Below are 15,626 nucleotides of genomic sequence, written 5' to 3'. Positions count from 1 at the left end.
TATTTCCACAAGGCCATCACCTGGAATCTGTGTGTTTCGGCATCAAGGTGGAAGCTGAGTGCAGAAGTGCCACCAGCGGCAAAGTAAGACAGCCTTACATCGCCTCTTAAGCGGAGATGTAGAAACTTTGGTCTATGTGTATGCAAAGAATATATCCGAAAGGACGCATTGTTTGTTGTTTAGTTGCTAAGTCATGTCCGACTCTTTTGCAACTCCATGGACTGTAGGTTCCTCTGTCCATGGGATTCTCCAGACAAGAATACTGGAGCGGGCTGCCATTTCCCACTCCAAGGGATCTTTCTGACCCAGGGATCAAACCCACATCTCCTGCGTCTCTTGCATTGGCAGGCAGATTCTTTATCACTGAGCCACCAGGGAAGCCCAGAAATGATGGTAAATATGCAAAGAATATATCTGAAAAGATGTGTAGGACTGGAAAATAGTTGCTTTGGGAAAGGAGATGGTGGTTGGAAGATAGTTAGAAGGAAGATCCACTTTTTACTGAAGCCACTGGTGTATGAACTTTAACCCTTTTGGCCAGTTCAAAAGATTAAAAAGGTATATTGCTGCCTGAGCTTGTGGTTACTGGGTCAGTTGGTGGGGAGAATCCATCCAGGAAGATGACTGGGAACTCTTTATCATATGCTAACTAGACCCTAACAATGCATTCTGTAATTTCAAATATACAAAGGCTAATTCTGTGGACAGTTTGTCATCAGGAAGCTTTTCTGCCTGTGTGAATGTGGGTTCAGAGGAGTGAAGCTTCTGCACAGAATAAATGTGGCCTCCAGAGTGACAGAACAGAAAAGTACAGCCTTTTCCTTTGCCATGGGTTTTAAAAACAAACAAACAACAAAAAGGCAAAACAAAAAAACAGACCTCACTTTAAGAGCGGGCAGTTAGAAAAGAGCTTGTTGTTTAGTTTTAATGTAAAACTGTTTCCAGTAAGATTATTGCATGTACATGAGAAAAGCATGTGACTCCTAACTCAGCGTTACTGGTAAACACAGTAGCATGTCAGCATACATGTCAGATAGATTGGCATCTGAAGAAATCACAGATAATCTTAATAACCTTTGAAAATCCCACAGATCACCCAAGGAGCCTAGTATAGAGACTAGTACTGTCTCTTACTAATCCGACACCGTTTTTTTCCTTCTAGAACTGGCAAAAACTGAGGTTTCTAAAGGTTGTCATCCAATGAGGAACCAAGTTATACTAAACACGTGTGTCTTTAGACACCAACTCACACAGATCACCATGAGAGGTGGGTTGTTCTCACGTTCACTCCTGGACAGACATCCTCAATATTTAACTCTTTTTTTCTTTTTCTCCAATCAAGTACATTTAGGTGAATTCATAACATGTGTGTGATGCTACTGTGTAGGGCTCATCACAGACCACCAAGCAAAGCTTGAATGCATCAGGTGCAAGTGTTAACTGACGGCTACATACCTACTTTGGGGGCAGATTAATGTTTGCAATGAACTAGAGCCGAATTCCTGAAACTATTTGGACTCTAACAGGCCTGGGTGCAGACGGAGTCGCTCCCGAATGACAGGTCCACTGAGGCAGGACCGGGGACCACGGGTCCACCGACTCTCCCCTGCGCCATCTCCCACCACCGTGAAAAGCCACAGCTCTGAACACACCTCTCCTTCTTCACCAGGTCCCCCTCCATCACCGCCATGCTGGCAGGCCGCTTCCTCTCCAGGGTTCCCGAGTCGACAGAGTCATTTCCAGTGTGGGATGAGTGATTGGAATTTGGGGTGGTAAGAGGTACAAACGCTTCTGACACGTTAAATTCCACCTCTGCCGGAAGAAAAAGAAACACGTATGTGAGACACAGCACACAGGGGTCAAGAGAGCTGGAGGACACCCCACTGGGCTCGGAGACTCATTCTTTTGTCCATGAGCCCTCACTATTTCACAAGGGGGAGCCCCAGGCACCTCATCTTCTTAAGGACAGTTTACCAAACCAGGGTGGGGGGGATGGGGTAAGAAAATGAGAGCTAGGGGAGGGTATGAGTCAGAATCCAAGTTACACAACTCCCCTGCTTTCTCTTTTTTTTTTTCCCTAAAAGTTTTTAATGTATTATTTAAATTAATGATAAACTCTTACAAAGACATTTTATGATTACATCATAACAAGCAACTGTTTACTGGGACAAAGAAGATATGCTAAAAGACAAATGAATTATTATAGTTAAATATGCATAGCTTATTGACATTTTTCTTAAAACAAAAAAAATTAGGATATATCCACTGAATTCTAGGCATTCTACCATCACTTCTGTTAAAAACTGGAGTTAAACTTCCAAAATTATCATGATCTTGAATGTCTCGTTAAATGTTACAGGGCTTTTGTTTTTCTTTTAGCCACTAGATTTTTCAGGAAAAATTCACCTGCTTTGTATGAAGAACGCACCAGGGGGCCAGTTGCAGTATAATGAAGCTTTCTCTTTTCTTTTTTTTTTACAGAGAAGTTTTACTAAATGTTCAAGAAACAGATTATTCTAAATGTCCAGAATGTTTTCCAGATAAATGAAAAGAAAGGAGTATTCTTCCAAAGGATGAATGTAACTTAGAATCAAAATCAAAGACTGTATAGAAAAAAATCATAGGTCAATCTAGCTTTCTCTTTTCTTATAGGGAAGAGGATACTGAGCATGGGTGACTACTTATTGGAAGCAGAAAAAACTATTTATAGCTTGATATTAAATAGATAAAAAGGGCGGTATCAACTTCATATTGTCTATAGCAGGTTCTGCAGACTTGTTTTCTAGAAAGAAATCTTGGCTCTCAAAAGCATGATCAAGGAAGCCTGGGGTGCTGCAGCCCATGGGGTTGCAAAGAGTTGGACACGACTGAGCAACTGAACTTCTTGAAAAGCATGATGCTAAATGAAAGAAGCCAGATACAAAAGACTACACTCCATACTCTTATTTATATAAAAATTTTTAAAAGGCAGACTGTAGACACGGAAAGCAGATGAGTGATGGCCACAGGCTGATGATAGGAATGAGTGAGAAGGGTCATGAAAGACCTCTCTGGGATGATGGAAATAGTCTATATAATCGTTGTGGCAGCTACACACTCGATATATTTGTTAAACATCATTACACTGTACAGTCAGTTGTTAATTTATGCAAATTACACCTCAATAAACACTGACCCCCTCCAAAAAAAAGGAAACCCCGGGCAGAATGCCAATCATCACCTGTCTATCACACATTCACTATGCGTCCTTACATGAGTGGGGTGAGATTCCGGATGGCGGGAACTCAGGGGAAGAGACAGATGAGAAGAAAGACGATCATGAAGAAAAAAGACAGGAGAAGAGATGCTCTTGACTAGGCTTCAAGGAGCTTACACTCCAGAGGGTGACAGCTGGGCCGCTCCGGGCAAAGCTGGGGCGGGAGGGCCAGACTCCCAACCAGTACCCAAAAGGGGGCCCTGCACCCCTGAGGATCCCTGCATGTCAGTGTCACCTCTTCTGTAGAGCCATCCCTGGCCCTTTGCACCCGACACCTGAGTCTGTCAAATCCTCCCTCCGCCTTCCTTCAAATGTGTCATGTGCTAGTTTCTCTGATGATCAGGTCTCCTTCTCCAGGGAAGACAGCGCGTCTTACCAGCAAACACATGCACCTAGCGAGTACTCAGCATACGCTGGCTTCTGAATGGATGACTCCGTGTGCCATGAAACAAAGTGAAATACCCAACAGTGAGGCTACCATTGTGTGAAAACAGGAATGCCAAGGGTCTAAAAAGAAGCGTGAGAAAGTAAAGGCAATGTGACGGGATTACTTATGCATTTGCTTCCTTAAAAAGATTGTTTATACATAGAATTCTCATATAGCTCAGCAATTCCACTCCTGGAAATGTACCCAAAGTAACTGAAATCTGGGAATTAAAAAGGTACTTGTATACCGATATTTAGAGCAGCCAATTACCAATAGTCAAAAAGGTGCAATCAGCCTAAATGCCCGTCTGTCGGCTAACAGATAAACAAAATGCTGTTTATATATACAACGAATATTATTCAGATTTTTAAAATGGAATGAAATTCTGATATTTGCTACAACATGGATGATCCTTGAAATTTTTATGCTAAATGAAACAGGCCAGACACAAAGGGTTACAGATTCTATGATTCTACTTATAGGACACGCATAAAACAGGCAAATTCATAGAGACAGAAAGTTCAGTTCAGTTGCTCAGTTGTGTCCGACTCTTTGTGACCCCAAGGACTGTAGCACGCCAGGCTTCCCTGTCCATCACCAACTCCCACAGACAGAAAGTAGGACAGTATTAACAGTTACCAGAGACTGAGGGGCAGAGATAATGTAGATTTATCATTCAATGGGCAGAGAATTTCAGTTTGGAATGAAGAAGCTTTGGAAATAGATGATGATGGTTGCACAACACCGGGAATGCAGTTAATCTGAACTGGACACTTAAAACGGTAATTTCATGTTATGTGTATTTTACCACCATGAAAACTTCAAAGATAAACACCAAAGAAAGATTGTTTATACTACTGTTGTGTATCAGTGTGTCAATGAAATCGGAGTGGCAGTCACCTTCGGGGAAGAACCAGTTGGCGTGCTGGATGATGGGTTCGATGACTGCAACCACGTGGACGGATGTGGCAGCTGCCATCTCAGCGAGCGTTCTGCAAAGGAAGCTGACAAAGTTAAACCAGCTCCCCAGGGCAACCTCTAATTTCTGCAGGTTGAGTCAGGGCAATTCAATTACATCGAAAGGATAAAACATTTAAGTACAAAGGCAAAAATGAGATCCACCAGGCACTGGCCTAGGAGAGTGGCAGTGATCACCCAGGAAGAAAAATTACCCTAACTCAGCTGTCACTCTTAGTCTGTGCTAACAAGTATGATGTTAAGTCAGCGACTAATGGTGTCTCAGAATGCTGGTTTTCAGTTGTTTGGGGACAGGGCTGCATTTTCCCACTCCATACTCTTGCCTGTGGGAGTCACACTGTCTAAGACCCCGGATCACATATACAATGGTGATCATGGCTATGATGCAGCCGAGCGTATGCGGTGTCTCTTATCACACAGAAGACCTGGGCTCTGCGTTTACACATATTAACTAAGGTTGTCACATACGGACGTGGACTGGTCTCAAGGTGCGTGTTCAGAAGTTGACAGTGTCTGAATGCCAGGGCTCACAAGTAAGAAAATAAAGAATTGTTGTTCCTGCCATTAAAGAGCTCACATCCAGTCCAGGGTCAGAACACAGGACAGCAGATGGGCTGCAAGGGCCTGATATGTACTGGGCACCAACCATGTTCAGAGCCTCAGATTCTTCACTGCACTTAATTTTTACAGCATCAGGACTGTTCTGAGGTTCTTCATATAAAGGGGGACACTGGATCTCTGGCATCTGACACTGGATCCCACATCCGACTGCCCCAAACCTACTTCCTCCCTCCTTTTATCACTTGGACCTGTCTTTCCACTGGGAAGAATACTTTTGCTCTGATTTCCAACCACGTGAAAGTTCTAGCTCCTTTCAAATTCCAGATTAGTTGGAATCTGAATCCAAATTCTCCCTGAAAATCACCCTCCCCTCTGGTTCATACTTCCCTTCTACCCACCTGGATTCTGATCCTCCTGCCTTAGAACCTTAGCACTGGGGAGGAACGGTTCACTGGTATTCTTGGCCAATTTTGCTTTTTGAGGTGGTATTGTTTACCTATTGATTTCAAGACCTTTTTAAATATCTGGATGTTTTTAGAGGAACTCCTTTCCTGTTTGTGAATTGCCATTTATTTAAGGAGCTTTTTGACTTATCTGTTTCCTAAACTGCTTTTACGCTTATAAAATCCTCTTACATTATATGCTCAAAGCTAATAAATATTTACCTGACACATTTATGTTTATTTACTTATTTTTTTTAACTTGCTATGTTTACAACATCACTCTTTATATTTACCTCTTTGGTCTACCTTGGAATTTATTAGCTATACGATACGATGCACTATGTAATTAGCCTTTATATCCACTTATCTTTTGCTTTATGACGTTGGAGCTTTGTAATTTTTATAAATACTTACCAAAACAAGAGTGGGCATAACACGAGGAAATGGATGAACTAAAGACAGAAAAATTTTGATTCAGAAAGTCCTTGTATTTTTTGAATGGCAACTTGAACCATTCATGATTTTACAAAGCTGAAGAGCAGTGAGGGGAGGCAGGAAAGAGTGGTGAAAGTTAAGGACAGATCCTCTGGGCCCCACCACTTCCCTGCTGTGCAATAAGCAAATTATTTGTCCTCTCTAAACCTCAGCATCCTCATCTGTAAAAATGAGGACAGATCACTGGCTTCAAAAGGTTATGTGGCAGACGTCAACATGAGTGGTTTCCCAGACGCTTTCTAGTTGACCTCTTAGATACCTCTCCTCCAGTCAAGCTACATTTCTCAGAGCCAACAAATTATCTTTCTAAATGCAATTTGCTCAAGTCATTCTTCTGCTGGGAAATCTTGATGCTCTCTTCCAAGCATGACCCATAAAATAAGTTCCTAACATCTCAGCAAGATGCATGAGGCCCTTCATAAAGCGGCTCCATAAATTACAGCCATAGCCCCATGACCCCTGTGCTCTATATGAGACCATGTGACACCTACCCCCCACCCCCAAACACAGAGACCAGGGCCTTTCCACGCCCTCTGTGCCACGGCTCATTTGGGTCCTACCTACGGGAAACCACTCATCCATCATCAGCCAAGTGCCTCCCTCTCCTGAACTTCTCAGCCTGAGCTGTGTTCTTCCTTCATAACGTCTACGATGCAGAGATGTGTGTGTGGAGCTCATCACTGCACGATCGCCGTTCACCTGCCTGCCTGCCCAGGACTGGGGTCCTTGGAGGACGGGGACAAAGTCTCTTACACCTTTGTGTGATCAGTGTGTGGGACAGGACCCAGCACACAGTAAGGTCTGAGAAAGTCAGCTATAAGGGAAAGATCAACTTCAGAAGCGAGTTTCATGTCTACCCTTCCCATCAGGTGGGAAGCAGAACTTAGATAATAGGATACAGGGAACGGTTACTTACCCTTCATTTTTGGCCCATAACAAGTTAGGGCCTAACACGATTGCAATGTTGCTGGGGGTCATTTTATTAATGTCGCTGGTCTGAGCAAGCTTCGCAAGGAACTTGATTAAATACCTACGGAACAAAAGAGGAGAAAAGCATCTACTCTGAAATACTTGGAGGGGCAGCACCTTCCTGCCCAGGGGGTGCTCAGCCCCAGATCGCACATATGCCAACTGCAGGGTGTGACTTAACCCGAAGCTGCCTCGGGTTAAGTGTGTTTTTTGTTGTTGTTACTGAAGTAACCTTTATTGTCCCACTCTTTGTGACCCCATGGACTAGCCCACCAAGCTCCTCTGTCCATGGAATCCTCCAGACAAGAATACTACAGTGGGTTGTCATTTCCTTCTCCGTAAGTATGTGTTCTTTGTTCCAGGGAACAGATAGTTCAGAGGTTGGAACGGGAAAACAGCTCAAATGCAAACCTCAGTGATTCAATCTCTATGTGCTACATATTTCTAATCTGTTTCTCCTTTATGCCCTACCTCTCTACCCTGAAACAGATCACAGTATGATTAATAGTGGGGTCAATATGTTCTTAATATGAACACAGTTTCTTTTTTACAAACATGATTCTAAAAATACAAGTATAGGTTTATTGCTTAAAAGAAACTGTATATGAGAATGCTTTAGGCCCTAATTATGAAAAGATCCAATTTATCATATACTCTCAGGTACAGCAATAACACTATAAAAGCAAAAAATTAAGAACAATCCAACTATTTACCAAGAGGAGGCTGATTAAATAAATCACAGCATATCCATACAGTAGAGTACTATGTAGCCATAAGAATTTATTACACACTGATATGGACTAACCTTTGGTACATGTATTATAGCAAACAAGGCAAGGATGAGAATGCTGTAAATAATATACATTGCCATTTGGTTTAAAGAAAAGTGAAAGATGTGACAGAAATGTATGTAGATATATATATATGTGTATATATTTGATTCTACATCTATCAACTCTTACTGAGAGGATATACAAGAACCTGAAAACACAGGTTGTTTCTCAGGAGAGGTAGTAGGTGGCCGAGAGACAAGAAGAGGAAAGATTTTTTCCACAGTACATCTTTGAATTTTGAACCATGGAAATGTCCTCCCGAGTCAAAAAACAATTAGTAAAAATTATAATGAGTAAGTTAAACAAAATAAAAGCTCAGATCCCAAAGTACCAAGCACTGTAATTTAGTTTCCACCATAAGACACTGAACAAAGAGTACCTGCAATTACAAGCTGGGTGTGTTAAATGAATCAAATAAGGGATTATAAACTTAACACATTCACAAGGCAAGGTTGATAGCTAAGATATTAAAATGTTTAGATTTTAAAATATTAGCTAAATATTAGAATATTTAGCTTTAGCTTAGTGACAGGATCTAAGACTGAAATTAAAGGTCAGGCAACATACCAGAAATTTCACCAATAAAGTATCTGTCATTTCAGATCATATCTTCTTACAAAGTTGTCTTTGGTTTTAAATGACTTTATTACCTCGGGCTACCTTTTTTACCCTTCTCTCTGTGCTTCTTCAAAGTTACATTTTAAGTCAAAGAGAAAACTGAAGTTAAATACTAGAAATTGATTCCATGGCAAATTTTCCTACAAACACAGCCATTCCATAAACTAATACATAATCTCCATTTCTTGAAGTTTTCTTGAGCAGGATGATTTGTACTCTGCCTAAAATAAATTATATAGCATATGTGAAAGACATTACAGAAAGGACAACTATTGTTGAATTTCTGCCTTTTAGATACTGGACAATTTGGACTCCAAACCCAACATACTGTCAATCAAACTTTTCATAAGAATTTTTTCCCAACAGTTGCAGTGATGAAACGGTTAGGAGACGTACCTATCGAGGGCAGACATGATACCCGTGCTCCAGACGCATCACACGCCCCATCAAGCCCCACTCCCAGCAACCCCGAGTTACCCTTGAGAGCATTTTTTTGATGTGCCAAACATGCTTGAGTCCAGTGGTCTCTCTGCTGCGGATTAAACCTTTCTTCACTGCAGCTCGGTGGCTTAATTTGCAGAATGCCAATCATACATACCTAAAGTTAACAAAATTTTGTGGTGGCAACTTCTGACATGTTCTCCATAAATCCTGAAGTTTTTTGTCTTGATCCTGTACACTGAGAAAAAATATTATTTATAACCATTTATTAATACTCATTTTAGGAATACCTGTGTTCATCTGCTATATTAGCAGCGATGCCCCGACTGACAGATAAAGCACAGTTGGAAAACAGCACAGCAGTTTCTAGTGGTTAGGATTAGGCACTTTTCACTCCTGTGGCCCAGGTTCAATCCCTGGTCAGGGAACTGAGATCCTGCAGGCCGTGTGGCACAGTCAAGATTAAAAAAAAATTAAAGGGGCTTCTCTGGTGGTACAGACTCTGAGCTTCCAACGCATGGGGTGGGGGTGGGGGTGGTGGTGGTGGTGCAAGATCGATTCTTAGTTGGGGAACTAGGATCCAACATGCTAGTGTAGCCAAAAAATAAAAAATTAAATTAAAAAACTTTTTAATTAGAAAGCACAGATTTTGGAAAGAAACAAATGTGGAGTTAAATACTAACTGACATACGCTGAGCAGTTAGTCAGCCTCGTTAAGACTCAATCTCCTGAAGCGCCGAACTGGGGATAAGAATGTTAATTCTGCCAAGTGACGGTGAGCTTTCAGAGACAGAACAATGAGAAACCACCTAGATCAACGTTTGGCACACAGGAGGCATTCTGGAAAATTCTGTCTAGACAACGTGTGTATTCCTGTACAGCGTCCAGGGCTCAGGTCTCTTGTCCCATAGGTGGCCCAGCAGCAGATGAGCGGGCCAAGCTCCTAGCAACCCAATCCCCAGGGCTCTCCCTGAGCTCAGTACTGCCCAAAGGCTCTGGGCCAAGAAGCCCTTTCTGTTTTGAAGCAATTACAGGAATTCTTCTGCTGCAGAGTTTCAATGTGCGAGCTTTCACAGACCCAAAAAATGGTCAGATCAGAGCCCTCAGGGCAAGAATCAACTCTGCCCGCCAGCAGGAGAGGGTGTTAGAAGTTGCTCACACAACACACCTTCGGACTTAAAACCTCCTCGACAGCTGAACCAGCCTGAAGAGCTGTGGGTAGGGGTTAAACACAATGACACTCTAGAGGCCAGTGAATGTGTCACTGGGAGGGGATGACATTTCTCAAGTATAGAGTCAATACACCAGTAGACAGATTCCTTCTTTCACCACTTATTTCCTCACAGGGACGAGTCTGGGAATCTCAGAAAAGTCAAGGCCTAGGAGGAGGGAAGGAGCCCACCCAACACAAGACTCCAGAACCCTTGACCTGACACTGCTCGGTGGGTTCCTCCAGCCCCACAAATGTGGGTACCCATAGCAGGCAGTGCCCCATGCTGGTTCCAAGGACACAACTGGACTAAGAATTCACTCTTATTTTAAAATCCTCACTATCTACCAGGGATAACGTCTTGCTCCATAGCTGCAGAGAAAAGCTCAGGGACTTCCCTGATGGTCCAGTGATTAATAACTTGCCTTCCAATACAGGGGATATGGATTCAATCCCTGGTCAGGGCATTAAGACCCCACATTCTGCAACTAAGACCTGATACAACCAAAAATAAATATTTAAAGAAAAAAAAAGTCAACACCTTAAAAAAAAAAGCCCAAATGCCTGGTTCAACTGATGATGAATGACTCATCAGAACACATGGCTTATTCCTAATCACGGCTCGTTTGATGGGAACAGGTGAGCATTTGCAGGGAGGGGAAGGGAGGGGCGGTATATTCCCCTCCCCTCATAGGTGAGGAATTCGGCATTCTGAGAGGAAGCGAGTCAACTGGGAGGGGCAAGTTGACCAGGAGGCGGCCAGGGAGAAGCCTCTAGAACTTCTGCAATGAGTCCTGCCTTGCCTAAAGCTAACTACTTCTGGACAGACAGAAGCCGGAGTCGGAGGGGAAGAGATAAACCACAGGGACTCAGGCTTCGGGGCAGAGTTCTGGGTATGGATTCCAAGCTCTGTCAGTTAAGTGACACCAATCTTCTGTAAGCCTCAGTTTCCTCATCTGAACAGTGAGGATAACAACCATTTCTGCCTTTCATGTTATTAATTATTGGCTGCAGGAGTTCATGGGCATAAAGATTAGAACAGTACTTAGCATGCAATAAAGTGCTCAGTAAGCATCAACTATTGTTCTTGATTGTGTCAACAGTATTGCACAGCTGAGTTCCCACACAGCTCAAAATACCTGATTTTAATGTTGTTTTGTGGTCCCCAAGAGTAAGATGATTTACAAACAGGACAGAGTATTACACTGTTTTCTTTAACTTTTAAAATTCGGTGTTCTTTACATATACACTACCGTATGTGGAATGGACAGCCAGTGGGAATTTGCTGAATGACTCAGGGAGCTCAAACCAGTGCTCTGACAAGCTAGAGGGGTGGGATGGGGTGGGAGGTGGGAGGGGACATGTATACCTACAGCTGATTCATGCTGATGTATGGCAGAAGCCAACACAATATTGTAAAGCAATTATCCTTCAGTTAAAAGTAAATCAATTAAAAAAACAACTTGGTGTTCTTTACACTTACCTTGCAACTTGTGTCCATTCTTCATACAGATTAAAAGTCATCAAAGGTTCAGGCAGCTCCCGTAAATAGGACTTCAAAGCACCTGAAATTAGTAACACCCTCTTTGAGTGTGACAAGGGGCAAGGCTGGGACTCTTGGGATATATTATTTTGCGAATTCAAATGACCTCAATTATAACCACACACAATACATAGAACAAATCATGAATTGGCAGGAGTGGTTAGAGAATGAAATATTCACAAGACAATTTCTGTCCCTTGTAAAATATATTGAGAGATCAACAGAAAGTAAAATTAGCTTCAAAGTCATCTTAAGAGGCATCATTTCTCTAGGCAGACGGAGATTTGGGGGTAAAAGAAGGGAACAGAATACAAGCATGCCTCCAAACATCTGGATTATAAGCTGCTTTCGCCTGTACTTAATAATCAGGAAAATAAAACAAAACCCCCAAAACAGGAACAGAAAAGACACGTATGTGTAAGTGAAAGCACACACATTTTTGAGTTCTGTCATTTCAGTTTTGTCACTTAAATCTATTAAGGAGACCACTTCAGTTTTATCTGTTACTTCATACTGAACGCTCAGCTGATGCTGTGTCACCACCTTCCATGGAGCTCACCTGCGACAGCGTGGGGGTCAGAGTAGAACTCATCCAGGTGAGAAGTAGAGCAGTCGAGAGCGGCTTTCAGTTTCTTTAACTTGGAGGCCCCAGCCCCAATCCGGAAAAGGCCCTAAACACAACGAGAAGCCATTAGTATCACCTGCTGTATATACAGCACCTGGAACTCGGCTGGATGTGATGTGGCAGCCCAGGTGAGGCGGGAGTTTGGGAGAGAATGCATACGTGTATCTGTACGGCTGAGTCCCTCCACTGTTTACCTGGAGCTATCACAACATTGTTAAGCAGCTATTGGCTTTTGTTGTTCAGTTGTGAAGTTGTGTCCAACTCTTTGCGACCCCATGGGCTCTAGCCTGCTAGGTTTCTCTGTCCATGGAATTTCCCAGGCAAGGATACTGGGGTGGGTTGTCATCCCCTCCTCCAGGGGATCTTCCTGACCAAGGGATGGAACACTACGTCTCCTGCATTGGCAGGTGAGTTTTTTTTTTTACCACTAGCGCCACCTGGGGTAAGGATTTCATAAAATAAAGTATGTAAATACCACCCTCCCCCACCTCACAGAGTACTACACAAATGTAAGACTCTTGCTATCAGAAACTAAAGCTCACATAAGCTCTGGTTCAGTAGTACATCATGAAAATCACTTTCACAAATCATGACCACAGTGTAAAATGAAATAATCAAATGGGACCAAAAAATTTAAAAAAAAAAGGCAGAGTGTACTGCAGGTAGGCAAGGTAAATATTGCTCTGTGAAAGCTCTCTTTCATTCCATGTCAACAGAAGGTAACATTGACAGGGTTTCAGTGTGAAATGTGGTCACAGTGAACGCAGTTCAAGAGTCACTGGTCCGGGGAGACCGGCGCGGGACGGCGGGGCCCCTCACCTCCTCCTTCATGCCCGTCTCCAGCAGGAGCATCACGCAGGCCTCGATGGGCAGTGCGATCTCGCGGCCGCTCCGCTTCAGGTGTTCTTCCAAAGGCGTCCCAAAGGCAGGCTTCTCTGCCCACTTATCTAGGGCAGCAAACTGTCCAGTGAGACACTCGACAACCTCGCGGGCGTCGCCAAGTTATTTCCTCCCCCAGACTACCAGAAGGGAATTTTCTCTCTTTTTTTTTAGCAGCCCGTAGCTGAGGCTTTGCGAAAGGGGGAAATGTGTCCTCTTTGCTCATGTCATTTCCTGTTTACTAGAGCACAACGTATGTGCCAGGCTGGGAAGGTGACCTGTGGAACAGAGCCCGACACGCCCACGTGGTGCCCAATGTGAGATGCCCAGTGGAAGCTGCAGTGGGGCTTCTGGCCCAACATGCACCCGAGATGGGTGGGCTGCCTTGGACCAAGACCAATGGCCTATGTAAGCACTGAGTTTTCACTGAAAAGAAATTGATCTAGCCATGCAAAGCAGCACTGGTTTTCTATGTGGAGGACAAGAAATTGACTCCTTCCATTGAAAAAGGACGTGATTTCTTAAAAATGCAAACACCAGCCAAGTATTATCAAACAGGACTGGAGAAGGCCACTGTAAACTCCTACCCCCGGACCTGTGGCACCTCTTGCTGCCCGACCCCCAAACCGCCCAGGATTCTGAGTGGAGAGAACACAGCCCCACAAGGCAGCTCAGGCTGGAGGCTGTGCCGACAGCGGCAAAGCAACGCTGTGGATTATTTTCTGGTAATGTGCGCTGCTTCATTCCACGGAAGATGTGAGGCGGTTTAGCAGAAAAACATACAAGAAAGCGGGAAGACAGGAACAGGCATTTACAACGTGGATGCACAAGGGAGATTAAGAAGTGGTGGTGGGACCCGGGCTGCCTGGGGGCCCATGGAGACCCAGCACTGATGGAGATGCATGCAGAAGCCAAAGAGAGCAAACTGGCTGGTGGAAGGTACTCCACCGGGACACGTGGTTCAGGAAGGGTTCCTCTCGGCATGTGGACACATGTCCTTCAGCCACTTTGCTATTCGAATCTTGAATGCCAGGTGGGCAGTGTTACCCCAGCCTGGCTCTGACACCGCTCCGCACGTGATGGCAGGAGGGGCCCATTGCAGGAAGGAAAGGGAAATCCCACGAACCCGGAGACCTGGGCGCTCCTGGGAAGTCAGAGGTCAAAGGCTGCTTTTCTTTGATGGAAAGGGCAAGTAGGGTACAAGAAATCGACTCCTTCAGTTGAAAAAGGAAATAATTTCTTAAAAATGTAAACATACGCCGAGCATTATCATAAAGGACTGGAAAGGGCCAACATAAATTCCTACCCTAGGACCTTAAAGGAAGGGGTGAGCGGGGGGAGGGCAGTGGCCGCTCTCAGAACTGTCAGGAGGCCCCTTGTCCCTGGTGAGGGCCCCAGCCCTGGTCTGTGGAACTCTGAACACAACCAGCACCCAGGGGCCTGGCCCTTCTCAGAAGACAGAGCTCTGGGACAGTCCACTCAAAGGCCAGATCTTACCTCGAACACTTCATCCCTTTATTATAAGCAATGATTCTCAACACAGGCAGAAGAGGGCCAGCTGACCTTCCCCTGGAGGGGGGGACACATCAGAATCACCCAGGGACTTCTGAAAATGATTCCTGCCATCACCTCCCTGTTCCTGACCCTGTGATGCTGAGGGGCGGGCACACTCCAGACCCCGGCCGGAACTTTCAGGTCAACACCGGACAGGGTGTCCCACTCCCACCTTGATGTAACGTTGGCAGAGGATGGGTGTGACAGACGTTGGCTTAGAGACCACTCCGGAGGCAGACTTTACCACCGGGGCTGCCCCTTAAACGACAGACCCCTCAAGTGACAGACCCGCAGTGCTGGGTCAGAGATCACAGAGAACACCCCCCGAGCCCCACTCCCTGGGACGACAGCAATCCGAGTGGGAAGAAAACACAAGACGCACATGTAAATAGACAACAGAAATTAACAAGATGAGACGTGTTTGCTAAGTCACTGCAGAAAAATGGTATAGACGAGGGTCGCAAACATAACTGTGTGCAGGGCACCGCAGAAGCTCGATCCGGTGGGGAGCGTGCGCGTGGTCTGCCCCAAGGCAGCAGCCGCTCCTGGGAGCTGGACCCATGTCACCATGCGGGAAAGCAGATCCCAGCATCACCAGACGCTCTGAACTTCCAAGAGAAGCCAGAGATTAGGACTGTTAGGGTATTTAAATGATGGCAATTAGTTTAAAAAAATTTTTTTTTTTTTAAATGAGAAACGGCTGTTTGCGACTTCTGGTGTAGACCATAAATGCTAGAGCGATTGGGGAGACGCAAGTGTTCACTGTTGGCTTCAGTTGTCAGAGAAGGCTTCTC

General features: G+C 44.3%; 1 protein-coding gene across 5 annotated transcripts in view; it reads right to left on the bottom strand.

The window, feature by feature from the left end:
- ARHGAP17 (Rho GTPase activating protein 17) overlaps positions 1-15,626 on the bottom strand; it is a 100,959-nt gene that overhangs the window by 22,335 nt on the left and 62,998 nt on the right. For all 5 annotated transcript variants that reach the window (XR_008683712.2, XM_055409708.2, XM_055409707.2 and 2 more), the window contains exons 10-16: positions 13,219-13,346; positions 12,334-12,445; positions 11,715-11,796; positions 9,179-9,259; positions 7,077-7,190; positions 4,584-4,675; positions 1,653-1,812 (exon numbers count right to left, since the gene is read on the bottom strand). Coding sequence is in view for 4 of the 5 variants with exons in the window: in XM_055409708.2 (XP_055265683.2) it covers positions 1,653-1,812; positions 4,584-4,675; positions 7,077-7,190; positions 9,179-9,259; positions 11,715-11,796; positions 12,334-12,445; positions 13,219-13,346 (769 nt within the window). In the remaining variant the exon portion in view is untranslated. The remainder of the gene's footprint in view (positions 1-1,652; positions 1,813-4,583; positions 4,676-7,076; positions 7,191-9,178; positions 9,260-11,714; positions 11,797-12,333; positions 12,446-13,218; positions 13,347-15,626) is intronic.

This window comes from Moschus berezovskii, chromosome 27 (assembly GCF_049115385.1).
Source record: "Moschus berezovskii isolate FMDL1 chromosome 27, NW_MosBer_1.0, whole genome shotgun sequence".
NCBI classification, from domain to species: domain Eukaryota; kingdom Metazoa; phylum Chordata; class Mammalia; order Artiodactyla; family Moschidae; genus Moschus; species Moschus berezovskii.
Note: the sequence above shows the minus strand (reverse complement) of the source record. Positions and strands in the feature narration are given on the sequence as shown.